Raw genomic sequence first — 14,323 nt, forward strand, 5'->3', positions numbered from 1 at the left:
TCATTTGATCATCACACAAGGCAAGTTTTTTCTCCGTAGCAATCTCAAACACAAAAAGAATGGGCAACAGGAAGATAATTTCACCTGGAAAAACATTTATTGAACAAGTTGTTGAACTGCATCAGCATGAATTGTCAGAGCTCAGAGAATCAAGCAAAGTAGAATAAATGCCTTCTTTTGCAAAAGTGACAGAGGTAAAAAACAGAATTACAGATGTTATAGGCTTCAAGGATAGCCTGCAAATAACAGCACCAGTATTAACAACATTTGCTGAGACTCTGCTTTCTATCACTGGTACAAAGTATGCTCCTTCTACTGGTGATGCTCAAAGTAAACCATCAAAAGTAATTTAAGAATCAACCAAGAATAAACAAAACCAAATAACATTACATGTACTTTAATTCAGTGAAGCAGTTAAAAAAATAACAGGATGGTCATGTAAAACTAAATCCAGTATTCAATTTTAGAACATGCAGGGTAAGATAAAATTCGTTTCATGTGAACAGTAAATTCGAAGGCAAAACATACTGTTGAAAAAACAAAACAAAAAAAACCAAAAAAACCACATCTTTTGTTAATTCAACAGACTATTACACCATATTTAACAAGCTGACCTTAGAGTGATGTGATCTGGCAAACAAAATCTAAAAAGAAAAACATGACTATAAAAAATTTTGTCAAACCATAGCAGGATCCTGCAGACAAACCATCCTTTGAGATCTTCATTTCCTCTCGTTAGACCGTGAACGACTGTAAAATACACAAATTGGTGAATGAACACAAAGACTGAGATTAAGCTTTAAAGTACATTAGTCAGCACTAATACTCCAACATACCTCCTTGACTGTGAGAAGGATCTTGAGCGCTTACGATTCTTGTCTCTGGAAAGAGACCGATATCTACGTCTGTCTCTTGAAAGAGACCTGGTGGGAGAAAAAAACCCAAAAACCAAATAACATGAATTTTATCACATACATGAACACACAAATAATTTCAATAAAAACTGCTGTTACGAGCCTACCTGCTGCGACTGCGACTGAAGCTCCTCCTCCTTGGTGATCTATGTTGTAGGTGAAGTTAAAAAAAATAAAACAAAATTATGACAGAATTTAACCCTTCCTATCACTAATGAAACCTTTGGTAATCTTGATCTCTAGAGAGACACATGTGTGGAAACGTGGCTACACGTAGTTCCTCGTCTTTTTATAGAAGGATCATCTGCATCAATGAACCGCATCACAATCAACTCATTAAAAGGAAACTTTGGCTAATGAGGACCAATCATGGAGTCAGATTTCAGAATCTAGAACAAAATCAGGGCTCGACATTAAGGCTTACCTGGGACAATCAGACAAGTGCAAAAACGTTCTTAGATCATATGTCTACATCTGTCGACTACTATGCTACAATAAAATGTTTTTAAACGATGCTGATGGCACACAGCTTGCGCAAAAAATTATCTACAAAGTCCATGATAAAAGTAAACTGCCCCTTCAGTGGATGTGATCAAAAGCAGTGGTGACTGAGACTGTTTTCACATTTATATCAAAGAAACATGGATGTGGGACATATCCTGAATCACTCAAAGGACTAGTTACTGTAGCACCAAAGCCATTAGTAATCTTCATGAGTTGGCTCTTAATATTGCTGCAGATAACAACTTTGATAACAAATAAATTTTAAGTGTTTTTTAAATTAGGAACCTGGTGCACTCATAGTAAAAGGATATTTTCACTGAAAAGGGAGCTAGCATTAACAAAAAAAACTAAGTACAATTTTTCCATGGATATCGCTCATGATGGCTTAATGTCGAGCCATGAAAATAAACTTGCACTGTGAACATCCGATAAAAGTAGTTCATTTTTGCAAATGAAAATTGAAGATTTCGAGCTTTAGATTGTTGCAGCTCTGCACTGAAATTGCTCAAAATTATATAACTGTTGAGGGAAAAATGTCAAGCAGTGTTGAAAGCTAGATTAAGCATAAAAACTACAAAGAGCAGGATAAAAGAAACTTACTATTTTGGGGGATTTGGACAACATAGAAATGACGCAAGGAAGCCAGACTGATGGTGAGGGAGGTCGAATTGCAGAGAGGATTTGCCACATGATGCAAATGTTGGAGATATGAAGTTGCTTGGTGGCTGGTTGGAGGGGGTAGTTGTAGATTTTCCCTGCCTTTTTTGGGGGGGGAAGATGGGGAGGGAGGTAAGCCAAGGGCTGTTCCCGTTGATACAGTAGTTGTGTGGAGAATAGAAAGAGTAAAGACGCCGATTGGTTGATAATGTGAAGTGGACCGCTGTCGATTGGGTTAAGGTTGGAGGAAGAAGAGGAGGGTGCTGGGAACTGCATGCTCAGGAACCAAAAGGTTGGTGGAACCTGACGACTGGCGGTGCGCCTGGGTCATGTGACAACACCAGCCAAGCTGATTGGGGCTCGCTGGTCAGCAGTCACATGATGCTGAAAGAGGACTAGTTGACTGACTCAGATGGTGAGAAGCGTGGTGGTGACTCTGAAACGGGGTTCAGTTTTATTAATAGATGGCAACTGAACTCAGAAAGAAAACAAAACTTACACCTGCAGAAAGTCTAGTTTCTATAAAGTGCCGATAAAAATGTTTGATGGATGATGAAATGCTAACCTCTTAAGATGCCCCCGTAATGCAATTTAGCTCTGACAGAGCTTGGTGGTTTACAGGCATACCGTTTTAAGAGTTCATAAATAGTCAAGCGCTGACATACGTTGCCATTGGACTCGGCTTTCAAAATTAACAAAATTAATAAAATTATCAAAATTGACACTGACAAAACAAATACCCTTCACGACAGTGAAATAATGAAATTTTGTTTAAAAAGCATAACTCCAGTTAAGGTAGGATTAGATTTTTAAACAAATTAAGAAAAGGGGGTGACATCAATATGTCAAATCCTGAAGCAGCCACATCCACAGATTATCTATTGATGAACTCAAAATGTATGTATGCTAATAATAATAATAATAATAATAATAATAATAATAATAATAATAATAATGAAATTTTTAAAAATGATGTTTTATTTTACTAGGCCATAGAGATGACCAGTCAGAAACTTTACTCCCTACTTGGCTTTGGCTTGAAGGATGACATAACTTTAATAGGTCTAAAAAGATTTGCCTGTTGGGTGGTTGGTAGATTTAAACGGCTTTACAAAACAAACTAATATTTTGAAGGAATTGTAAAGCTAAGGCTTACACCGTGTGAGAAATTTAAATCTGCTCTGATATTTTTGTTTTTACACGACACTGTAATTGAGACTGTAAATAAAACAAAAAAATGAATTATCAAGGGGGAAATACATACCTGCGTCTGACTGGAGGACTCCGTCGCCTTAAATCATCTCGAGGGCGTCTACTCCAGGATGGAGGAGGGCCACGGCTCCTAGAGCGCTTCTCCCCAGTAGATAACTCGACACGCACTCGACAGCCACACATGGTTCTAAAAAAAAGTCATCACAGGTGAAAAAAAAAAACAAAAAACAAGCACTAAAAAAGAACAACTAAGAAATGTGTTTAAGGAGTTACCTTCCATCTAGTTCTCTCACAGCATCAGATGCATCTCTGGGATCTTCAAACTCTACGAAAGCAAAACCTGGTGGATTCCTAGCAACCCAAACACTTCTTAAAGGACCATAGTACCCAAAGGCCCTTTCTAATTCTGTCTTATTTCCATTGTTTCCTAGATTTCCAACATAAACCTTGCAGTCAAGGGGACAGTCTCTGTGAAGAGCAGGGTCTGAAACAAGAAGAGACACAAACAAACATGAGATAAAATAAATGTGGCCTAAACAGGATTTTAAGTCATTCTGCATCATCCAGCCAAGAATGGTTATTGACTGTAAAAACACATTTGAGGGAAACTGAAATTTCTTGCTGTGGCACTCTACAGTACAGAGTGATTCAAATGTCCCAAGTCATTTTTCCCCAATTTCATTTATGGCTTTAATAATCATCAAGTTTTTTTGAGCCATTATCAGTTGAGAAATTGCAATCATCGGGTCCTGAGAGCAAAGCTTGAGCCTTCTGTGCTGCTATTTACTTCACAGGTTACATTTTACATCTACTCATTTGACGCTTTTATCCAAACAATTTACAAGTGAAGGACAATAGTAAAGCTACAGAATATATTACTACAATATAATAAAGTCCATTGCCAGGGTTACCTAAAAAACAGTCATTTCTACCTTTTTATTATATCTATAATCAGTTTATCAACTAAATGCCCAGGAAATTTAGCATATCATAATATAAATTTGTAGAGCAATAAAAAAAAATGAGATGTACTTTCATAGAAGATTGTATTCATTATGCCCTTTATAACTTATATGAGCTACTCATGAAAAATTAAGGTATGATGGAAGAAGTGCTCCAAAAACTGTGCTGTGAATTTTCACCATTTAAAAAAAAAAAATGTCTTTTATACTTCACAATTAATTGAGAGAGACAAAATGATAGATAAACTAATAATGAAAATAATGATTATTTGAAGCTAACAATCTTTATGGTTAAAAGCGATAAACTGTAATTTCACATTGACAATTACACACAATTAAAGAGTTCAGCCTCTGTTTAGGTGGTCATCTATTAAGTTCAAGTCATCACGTTGACTAGGTAGTCAAAACAAGTCAAGATCTGGGTGTCTCACAGCCTTGGCTCAACAATTTATTGGGGAAAAACCTGTTTTGAACTGCAAGGAAAGGTCACAAAAAAAACAAATTATCATACCTCCCATTTTACCAAATATCTTCTTGTTAGAGTCCTACAACCAGATAAGCCTGAAAGGAAAGAAAGACAGGAACTGTTACAGCCACATATCTTGAACTCTGCAATGAATGCACTGTACCATTCAACATTACCTTGTTGAGTCCATTTTGAAAACTCACGTATCACTGTTTGGCAGTACATTAACAGCCTGAATGAGAGAGCATTTAATATCTTTCTAGTTTTAAGTGCAAATCTTGAGCACTATAAAGCCTCCTCAAACTGCAGGAGGGCTGTGCAAGTTTACAAACACTGCTGTGACTGTCTTTAAAGTTACATCACTCAGAGTTGGCTGACTGTGCAATGACAACGATAAAGAGGACTCAATGATACACTGAGGTTATTGGCAACATCTAGCTAAAACTAATGCAGGCTGATGCAACAGTCGTATATTAAATCCTTCTAAATGAGGATTATAATGTTCACTTTTTATATACGTTGTTTCAGAGAGGTGCTGATTCAACTTCATAATCGTTTTGAAGGAAGGTGTATTTTGTGGGGGTATTAAACGGTGTTGCATTATACTACTAGGTATCACTATTACTTTGTGAAGCACTTTACATCAAAGAGTGAAATAAACAACAGAAAGACATCTTTGTATAATGAAAAACAGTTCAACAACAGCACAAACGACTTTCTTCAAAATGATCATTCAGTTTACTCAACACCTCTCTAAAACAATTTTGATAAAAACTGAATATTACAATCTTCATGAAAATAAAATGTATTGCTGAACTGTTGTATTGGACTGCATTAGTTTTAGTAAAGTGGCCCAAATAAACTGGAAACTGAGTGTAATGTTTGGCCTATCAGTATTTAATTGTCAGCGTTAGCTCCACTCAGCCCTGCTAACGCAAGCTAGCAACCAAAAGTAATGTAGCTCGGTTTCGTTAGATACTGCGTAACGGAGACCCAGCTAACGTTAACTTCATTTAAACGCTCTTGATTAGTTTAAGACTCAAATTCCGCTAATGTACACAATGATAAGATGAAGGTATTACTTGGGTTTAAATTAGCTGCCACACATTTAGTCAGGGTTCTCAGCCACCCCGTCAACCATGCAAACATTAAAGCTATGCTAGCTAGCACACAATGTGGCAGCTAGTACGACGACACGGTAATGGAGAAAATTACCTTCTGAGCCACCCGCACACTAAACCAGAGTTACACGATATGAACATGGGCAGAATCCAACATATTACTGTATTTAAGAAATAAAGCTCACCTTTTTTTGAAGCTACAGCCAAACAAAATGTTAGCAGCAGAATTCACGCCCCCTGATTCAGCCGCTAGCTTAACTTGTTGTTAGCAAGCACCGGCAGCTCGGCGGAAGTGAGCCAAAACAAGGCGTCCTTCTTCTTCTCTGTGTTTATGGGCGCAAACCAGCGTTAAATGTACACACCGCCACCTACTGTACCGGAATGGACAGTGGGCCACACTACACAAAAAAACACAGTGTATATAATATTCCCCTGTCCAACTTTAACCAGAAATTATTAGAGAAAAGGTTGTTTTGGTTATCTCTTATCTGTTCTTCAAAAAAGCTGTACTACAACACAAAGAGTGTGTCAACTCTGTAAGTGGTTTTGTGAATCTAGGCAAAGACGGGTTATTGAATGTGCCTACAGGGCCCGGGGCCCAACAGGTCAGGTTGCCTTGTTTGAACCCTCTGTTTGAACTTACTGTTAACGTTATTAGTTGGAAAATCAGGCAAATGACCACATGTAAAATGACTACCAAGACTGGCAAAACAACTACAGTGAGATATGAAATGACCGCAAAGATTCACAGAATAACTACAAAGAGACTTAAAAGGACCACATTGAGATGTAAAGCGAACAAAACGACCTAAAATAGCAAAAAAAATTACCATAATGAGATATGAAATGATGACAGAGATATACAAAATGACCTCAAGGGGACACAGAACAACCACAAAGAGACTCAAAATGAATCTAAACAGACACAAAACTACCACAAAGAGACACAAAACAATCACAAAGATTGGCAAAAAGACCACAGAAAATTGCAAAATGACCACAATAACTTATAAAATGATCACAAAGAGACACACAATGACCACAGATAGACACAAAAGTATAACAAAGAGATGCAAAATGACTACAAAGAGAGACTAAATGACTACAAGCAGTGACTTAGTCTTTGGTGTTTTGCTCCCATGTAGAAGTGGTGGGGATCTCTGCCAAGGGTACCCATTGCTTCATAATCTGTCCATGAATCTAGCTGGCTACATCTGAAAGAACTCCATTAAAGTGCTTTCAAAATTATAGTCAGTATTATTTAGGAGAAAAATGATCACAAATGAGAGTAATGATCAGCATACCTACAATACAGTGACTTAACAGCTCCACTACGCTATAATATGTCGAGGTTATCTCACAAATAAGAGAATCTGGGCAATTTTAAGCCTACGTAGTCCTTCTAATCCTGCATGGGCTGTAATAACCATTCAGCCAATACCATCAGCATCCCCATCAAAGTGAGTCACCACAATTTCTCAGGCACATTTTCTCCCATCGCTATCACCACCTCTCTGTTCACAGACAAATAGATACAATAGAATACATTATTAAACCTGATGGGAAATTTCAGGGTAGAGCACCTACAAGTAGCTTAGTCACATAATCATGAAACAGAAGAGATACAAACACTCAAGAAGGCAGGAAAGAAACAGAATTCAATAAAAGACATAGGCCTGAATAAGTCTGGGATAGAAGCTGAACTAAAAGCTTATTGTACTCTACTGTATATATTGAATGTACATTATACATTTATTGTGACACAGTGATGGACATCATTGCAAATTGGTGATATAACAATGTATTATAACCATAGAGACAGAAATTGTGTTTTCTTAGTGAATAGTGTCCTCCGCCTTTGTCTGTTTTTTCCTCTCTTCACTGATGACTTTCATTTCAAACCTTGTCTTCAAGGCTGTAGATTTTTCTTATTGGATGATCTTTTATAGACATTTTTTCAAATATTACATTTCCACTGTGTGAAGACACATGACTTCTCTGTCCTTAAAACCCCCCCTGTCCTCTTCCATGTCACTGAATGTTTTAAAACACAAACTGGCAACATGTATGCATTACTATAGTATATTAAACTCTGTGTCCTTATGAAAAACCTACTAGAAAATAAACTGGAACAATGATGTTTGAAAAAGAACACAAAAGCTCTAAGAGGAAGTTACAGAGTTCAACAAAGTACATTTACTCAACCACTATACTTATAAACTTATACTATACAATACGGTAGGGACCAGTGCTGTATTTATGTCTGAGGCCACTTTCCCATTTAAGTGGTCTGAAATATTTGGGCCCCACTGTATGCGGCATAATGAGCCTGAGACAATTCACTGTCATGTCCACGCCATGTTAGATCAAATGCTGTGCTAGTACAGATAGTATGTCATTTAGTTATGTTTTATTTTCACAGGAAATACAAACCTTATTTCTGATTTCTGTTTTAAGGTCAATCTTTATTGCAGTTTGACCTTAAAAACAGAAAACAGTTCCTGCCTGCCGTTACTGCCTGCTTACCAGTGATTGCTGTGCAGGGAACGAGAGTAAATCAACAGAGCTGGAGGGGTATTGCTCAACAGGAGGTAACACCACAAACGACCCCTTGTAAGAGTTCAGGTGGGTGGTTAGACACTGCATGTACACTTCCCGTATAGAGACACATTCAAGAAGTAGTGCTGAGCAGGGGAAAAAATGTAAGTAACCGACGTCTATGTGCAGCTCTGACCACGTATCTAACCTCCAAGGACATGCCACACGTCGCAAAATGAAACACACAGTAAAAGGAGGGGAAGACTGTTAATATATTTTGGTGAAAATCTTTGTACAGATGCAGCTGACAGTGAATTGTGTTACCACAGTAGTCCTTAATCAAACACATTTTCAAGTCAGCATTAGTGCAGCTGACTTTATTTTGAAGCATTTCTTTTGTAAACCAAACTGTCACATATTTTAAAGAGTAAAATTAGTGATCGAGCAATTAGTCTGACATCAGGTTTTGATAAATGATTTCCTGACATGACAGATGTAATTGCTACATACAAGGCGTTCTTGTAACTGTTGCCAGATCATTTCATGAAGAATAACAACCCCCAGTCACACAGGTTTTTATATAAATGTTGCCCCAGGAAGGAGATAGTTGTTTCAATTTCAATTTTAACCCTTGTGTTTTGTGGACAGAGTCCCACAAACCCCACTGCTGTATGTCAAATCAACCAATTCATTTCCATCCACCAACCTTTTTAAAACTCAGCATGTCGGAAACTAGGGAAGTGGTAATCTTCCCCGAGCCCACAAACTGTGCTTAAACATTGGATGAGGGTAACAAAAAGTGGAAATAAACAAAAACCATTGTTATTAAACCAAATAAGGAAATATGTTATCTTTTATACGTTATTGAGGCTACTTCACAAAGGTTATAATGTTCAGTTTTAGAGAGGTATTCATTCAACTGTATGGTTTTTCTGGAGGAAGTACTTTGTGGTGCTGTTGAAATTTGTTGTGTTATACTGACAGGAGTTTATATTTTTTGTCCACCCCTTTTATGTCAGTGAAGGTAGGCTACATAACAGAAACACCTCTCTGTAGAAATCAAAAGAGACTTATTTGGGGATTTTGAAGGGTAGTGCTACATTAAGAGTTCTTTCAACATCAGTCACAGACACAGAACAGATTAATTGTGTTTAATCATGTTTTACAGCTGGAGACTCTTAGACTCCAAACACAACTGTGTAATCTTCTGTGGTGGTCATAAGTTCAAAATCATGTTTATTTGTAATTGGTATAAAATGAGAAAAAGTAATTAAGTATTCAGGTGATGAAACATTGTTAAGTTGTGCCCTGGATTACAAACAAAACATTAAGGTGAAGTTTTTTTTTGTCTTTTTAATAGTAAAGAAATACTGTCAAATGAAATTGTGTTTATTTTTGGACGATATGTCAGACAAAACATAAAATCACCAAGACAAAAAGAGCCACACATCTGGAAGTCTTTCACTCCTTTAATCCTACTGTGTACCCATCATGCATGGAAGTTACCCAGTGCCAAGGATACAAAACAAGCTCACTCCCACAATAGTGTGGGGGAAAAACATTCACACAAAAGCACCTACAATGAAATATCATCAAATGATATTTATAAATGAACACAGAACAGAACATTGTTGTATATTGCTACTTAAGTAAACTGCCTGAATACCTTTCACTGCCACTTACAACTGTGTGTATTTAAAGTTCAACCATTTCCCTGATTAGTGTCATGACATCAAATCTAAAGAAGTCATCGTAACTCGTCATCTAAGGGGAAAAAAAATGGCTTCGTTAAAATAAGGTCATTTAATGTTCAAGCTGACAGGATAAAATATAACTAACATAACTGTTCCAGTGTGTTTCTGTGTTTCTCGGCGAGGGATCATTTATTTAGGGCCGTTGGCAGACACAGCAGTAAAGAACTCTTGTCACAGGTCACAGAAGTTCAGGGATAAAAGGGATCACTCAGGAGATTACTCCCATGTACGTAACACAGACGCCTAGAACACAAACAAAGAGCATTATGTTGCTCAGCTTTATTTTAGTCGCAGCGTGCATGTTTGTGTGAGAGCAAGTGCTTCTCTAACCTTATCTTCACCACTGGCCTTTTATATCACCAAATGAAGAGTTAAGCTCATTTTTGTTTTCTTTGTATGTATCCTCCTGCTGCCATAGGATTCTCCTTTTAGCTGTTTAAATGAAACATCCTTTTTTTTCATGCATCCACTCAGGGCAGTGTTTTTCAATCAGATTAGTACAGCACATTCTGTTCTGTTTCACTTCCTGATGACTGTGCAGCCTGTATCCCTGTATGAACTCACCCGCGTGCTTCTGGTTACACCAAGACACTCATTCAGACACACATATTCTAGCATCTGCCTGTTAGATTTTAGTCCTACATACAATATTTAGTAAATGTGTGTAGCCAATTATAATGAATACCTACTGTTTATTGGTTTATTTTAGCAAAACAAACAAACCTTTTTAGTGAAAGCTAAAACTGAGCTGAGCTAAATTTTCTTACTCAAAGCAACAAAGTACCATAAAGCATGGTTTTACGTGTATATATCTATATGCATATTAAATAAATAGGATTATTCTGTGTAAAAGCTGATTTAACCTTTGACCATCTAATTTTCCTGTTTCCTACCAGATTGGTGCTATTACCAGAACAGAAACAAGATGTTCTTGGTGTTTCAGGAAGGAAGACAAAAGCTCAGACCATGTGTCTATATAGAAATCTATTCATGCATTTCAGTTCAGCTCAGGTCAGTGGTGTTCACTTTTGACCTCCACAGGCAGGAGACAGTGCCAACAAAGCTACCAGGACACCGCAGTACAGACGAGGGTTTGGGAAAACAAACATCTCTGCCCAAGCTGGAGTCATCTGTCTTGGAGAGTTTAAAAAAAAAGCCTGTTTATTTATTGCTAAAAGCTTCAGGTGGGTGGTGGTGCATGGTGACAGCTGGTTGTGTTTTTAGATCACAAGACCACAGTTGTTCTGTTTCTGTGCTATCTTTTCCTTTCAGTGTGAATGAAATGTTCTAATACGAGAGTGTGTGAAACTACTTTTCTTCCAATAAGTGATTGCTCAGAAGATTACTCAGCCGGTTGACAACATCCCTGGAGCTTTGCAGAATCAGGTTCACTTGTGTTGTTATGTCACCTTTATAATTAACGGGATCATCATGTTCCCTTCAATAGCTGCCTGGCCGTCTGCCAGCACTATGGTCAGACAGTGTCCTCACCCCCTCTGATTGTGGGATTCACCCACCAGAAACCTGCAATAAGGGTTTAACCGTCTGAGCACCTCAGTTAAAACAACAAGGAACACACTGAGTCTCACATGAAGAAATCTGGTTAAACTATTGTCAGAGACCACACTTACACCAGGAATTTGTGCCGTATCTTACGTTTTTAAAATGTTTTAATTCAAGTATATGATGAACATAAATACGTGTAGCAGCTATAAAACATTCTGTATTGCAGACATTGTATATGGATGTAATAACATACAGTGCCAGCACCCTCAGACCACAAAAAGCACAAAAGCAAAGCCATAAAATCTTTTATGAGTTTTATGGGAACTTCAGCTGTTCTTGCTCACACCCCAGAATATGCGTTTTGGTTCAGTAAAAGTGTTACTTCATCAAAGAGATTCTGAACATGAATTTTCATTTATAAACATCTCAACCCTGTAGACGAACATTAGTGAAATACTCTACGTTAAACACAGTGCAACACATAAATAAGCATATCAATCAAATTTTTTGCCTAATACTATATCTGATTATACAATGAAAAACAAAACAAGATTTCATAAACATGCAACAGGTGATTCTGGGATTTTCGTCCACAGGGGATGTTCTCACTAACTGTCCAAAGTCTGTATTTAAATTAGGACTGACCAATTATTTATTTGATACACAAACACCATAAGAGTCCCAATCACATCTCTCAACATGTCGCTTAACTACAGTAAAACCAAATGAGCGCGACAAGTTTTGATTTACCAACTGTACATACGTCAACTTTGAATATATATGCACGTAAACTATGGTCACGTATACCAATCACGATAAACCGCATTGTTCTTAGTCCCTGACCCTTTTTCCTTCCCTGCATGACATTAAAAACAATTCAGAACAAATCTTATATGTTTTTCCAAACAAGTTAGACAATGGCCCCCACGACTCAAAACCACTCTGTTCCACTGCACACTCTTTCATGTGTATCTCTGTCCCTCTTTAGTTTGCATTTGAACTGATGACCCTCTGGTGGATCAGAGAGTCACGTAATGAGGTCTTTTGCCGCAGTGAAAAGCCCATAAAAGAAAATCAACCCTCAGAACAGGTAGATACAGTGGGTCGAAACATTGCACAAGTCCAAACTTTTTGAGAATGTTTAACATATTTTATGGTGAGAGGATGACGTGATATTGTTGAATATTACTCTGTGAACAGAAGCAAGATTTTCTGTTTAAATTTTGCGGAGTATTACATCATTCATAACATTACTGATTTACTTTAAGACACTAAAGCAGGTGTTGTCTTTTTAAGAAAATGTGACTGAATGCAGGTTAAAGGTAAACTTATTTGACTGGTCACATGGAAATTTATGGGCATTTGAGATTGGTCCTCTTGAGTATTTAATTACATTTCAGATGAAATTATTGAACAATATTGGATATTTAATAGTTTTTGAATGCTAGGTCTAAGATGTCTACTTAATACTTGTTGGATCACAGAGGAAACCTAATATAGGCTACTGTAAGGTCAGAAGCAACTAGCGTACACATTCTTACCCAAATGACAGTTCTGACATTCATACTTGGGTTTTTACATTTTTTTTAATCTACTACATTTCAGGGGACATTATTGTTTGTTTTACTGCACAATAGCTTTACCATTCTCTTTACTGATTAATGTTTGACTTGTAACACAAGAGCTCATGAGATATGATGCAATACACTACTTTGCTACTAACAAGATATAATTATACATAACAACACATGGACAGGTTTATTACTTTGAGCTGTTTTTTTTAACACATTGACAGAGACTATTCTTAACATTAAGTACTTTTACTCTCACTACTCAGTCTTCTAATAGTTAGTACTTGTTTTCTATTGTGCTCATTGGAAACCTAATTCAATTCACATTAAAAAAACATTTTGAGATACAGGCATTTAATGTATGTCTTACAGAAAAATAGCTTAATTATGTTCTTTATTTAATTTTCTATATTTACTTTGCAAAACAGGATTTCATAGAATGTAATGCATTTACTTTGCAACATTACATGAAGTACTTACAGCATCTTGACGGGGTTTGTTTACATTGTCATTCAACACTGACAGGAACTATCTTTTATATTACACACAGTACTTTTACTTTTAATACTTAGTATTTCAGTATTAGGACTAATACTTTTAACATGTGTTTTATAATACCGGTCACATGGGAAACATGATTGGTCAACAATTATGGATTACATGGAAATAATAGGAAATACCTTTACTTTCAGTATTTGTTTGATGCTTCTAATGTAGAAAACATAAGTAGGCTCCAGAAAGAGGTTAGATAGGAAGTAACTTAACATATTTACTCAGGAGCTGTATTTAACCAACCGTATAGTTTTGACATATTGTATAATTGTATTATTGTTGTACTGTAAAATAGCTGCACTGTATTCTTTGAAGACTGATATTTGATTTGCAAATCAGGAGCTCATAAAATATAATGCATTATACTACTTCCTAACATTACACAGATATGACATACCACCACCCGAGGTTCATTACTTCAGTGCTTTAAAGTGAGTACTGCATGATAGTATACAACTAATAATAATAATAGTATGCTACTATTTTCTTCACAAATATAGTGCATTATATATATATATATATATATATATATATATATATATATATATATATATATATATATATAT

At 36.6% G+C, this 14,323-nt stretch overlaps 1 protein-coding gene across 1 annotated transcript; it reads right to left on the reverse strand.

Annotated features, from left to right (window-relative positions):
* Window positions 1-75: 75 nt before the first annotated feature.
* srsf3a (serine and arginine rich splicing factor 3a) lies at window positions 76-6,119 on the reverse strand. Its single transcript, XM_071494029.1, has 7 exons — window positions 6,024-6,119; window positions 4,761-4,811; window positions 3,561-3,771; window positions 3,340-3,474; window positions 1,022-1,060; window positions 837-923; window positions 76-750 (listed from the first exon to the last, which is right to left on the reverse strand). Exons 2-7 carry the CDS (start codon window positions 4,765-4,767, stop codon window positions 723-725), a joined length of 507 nt encoding a protein of 168 aa, XP_071350130.1. The 5' UTR covers window positions 4,768-4,811; window positions 6,024-6,119; the 3' UTR covers window positions 76-722.
* Window positions 6,120-14,323: the final 8,204 nt, after the last annotated feature.

The sequence above is a fragment of the Trachinotus anak genome, unplaced genomic scaffold (genome assembly GCF_046630095.1).
Source record: "Trachinotus anak isolate AG129_WGS33_773 ecotype Australia unplaced genomic scaffold, CSIRO_AGI_Tana_v1 ptg000013l, whole genome shotgun sequence".
Taxonomy (NCBI): Eukaryota; Metazoa; Chordata; class Actinopteri; order Carangiformes; family Carangidae; genus Trachinotus; species Trachinotus anak.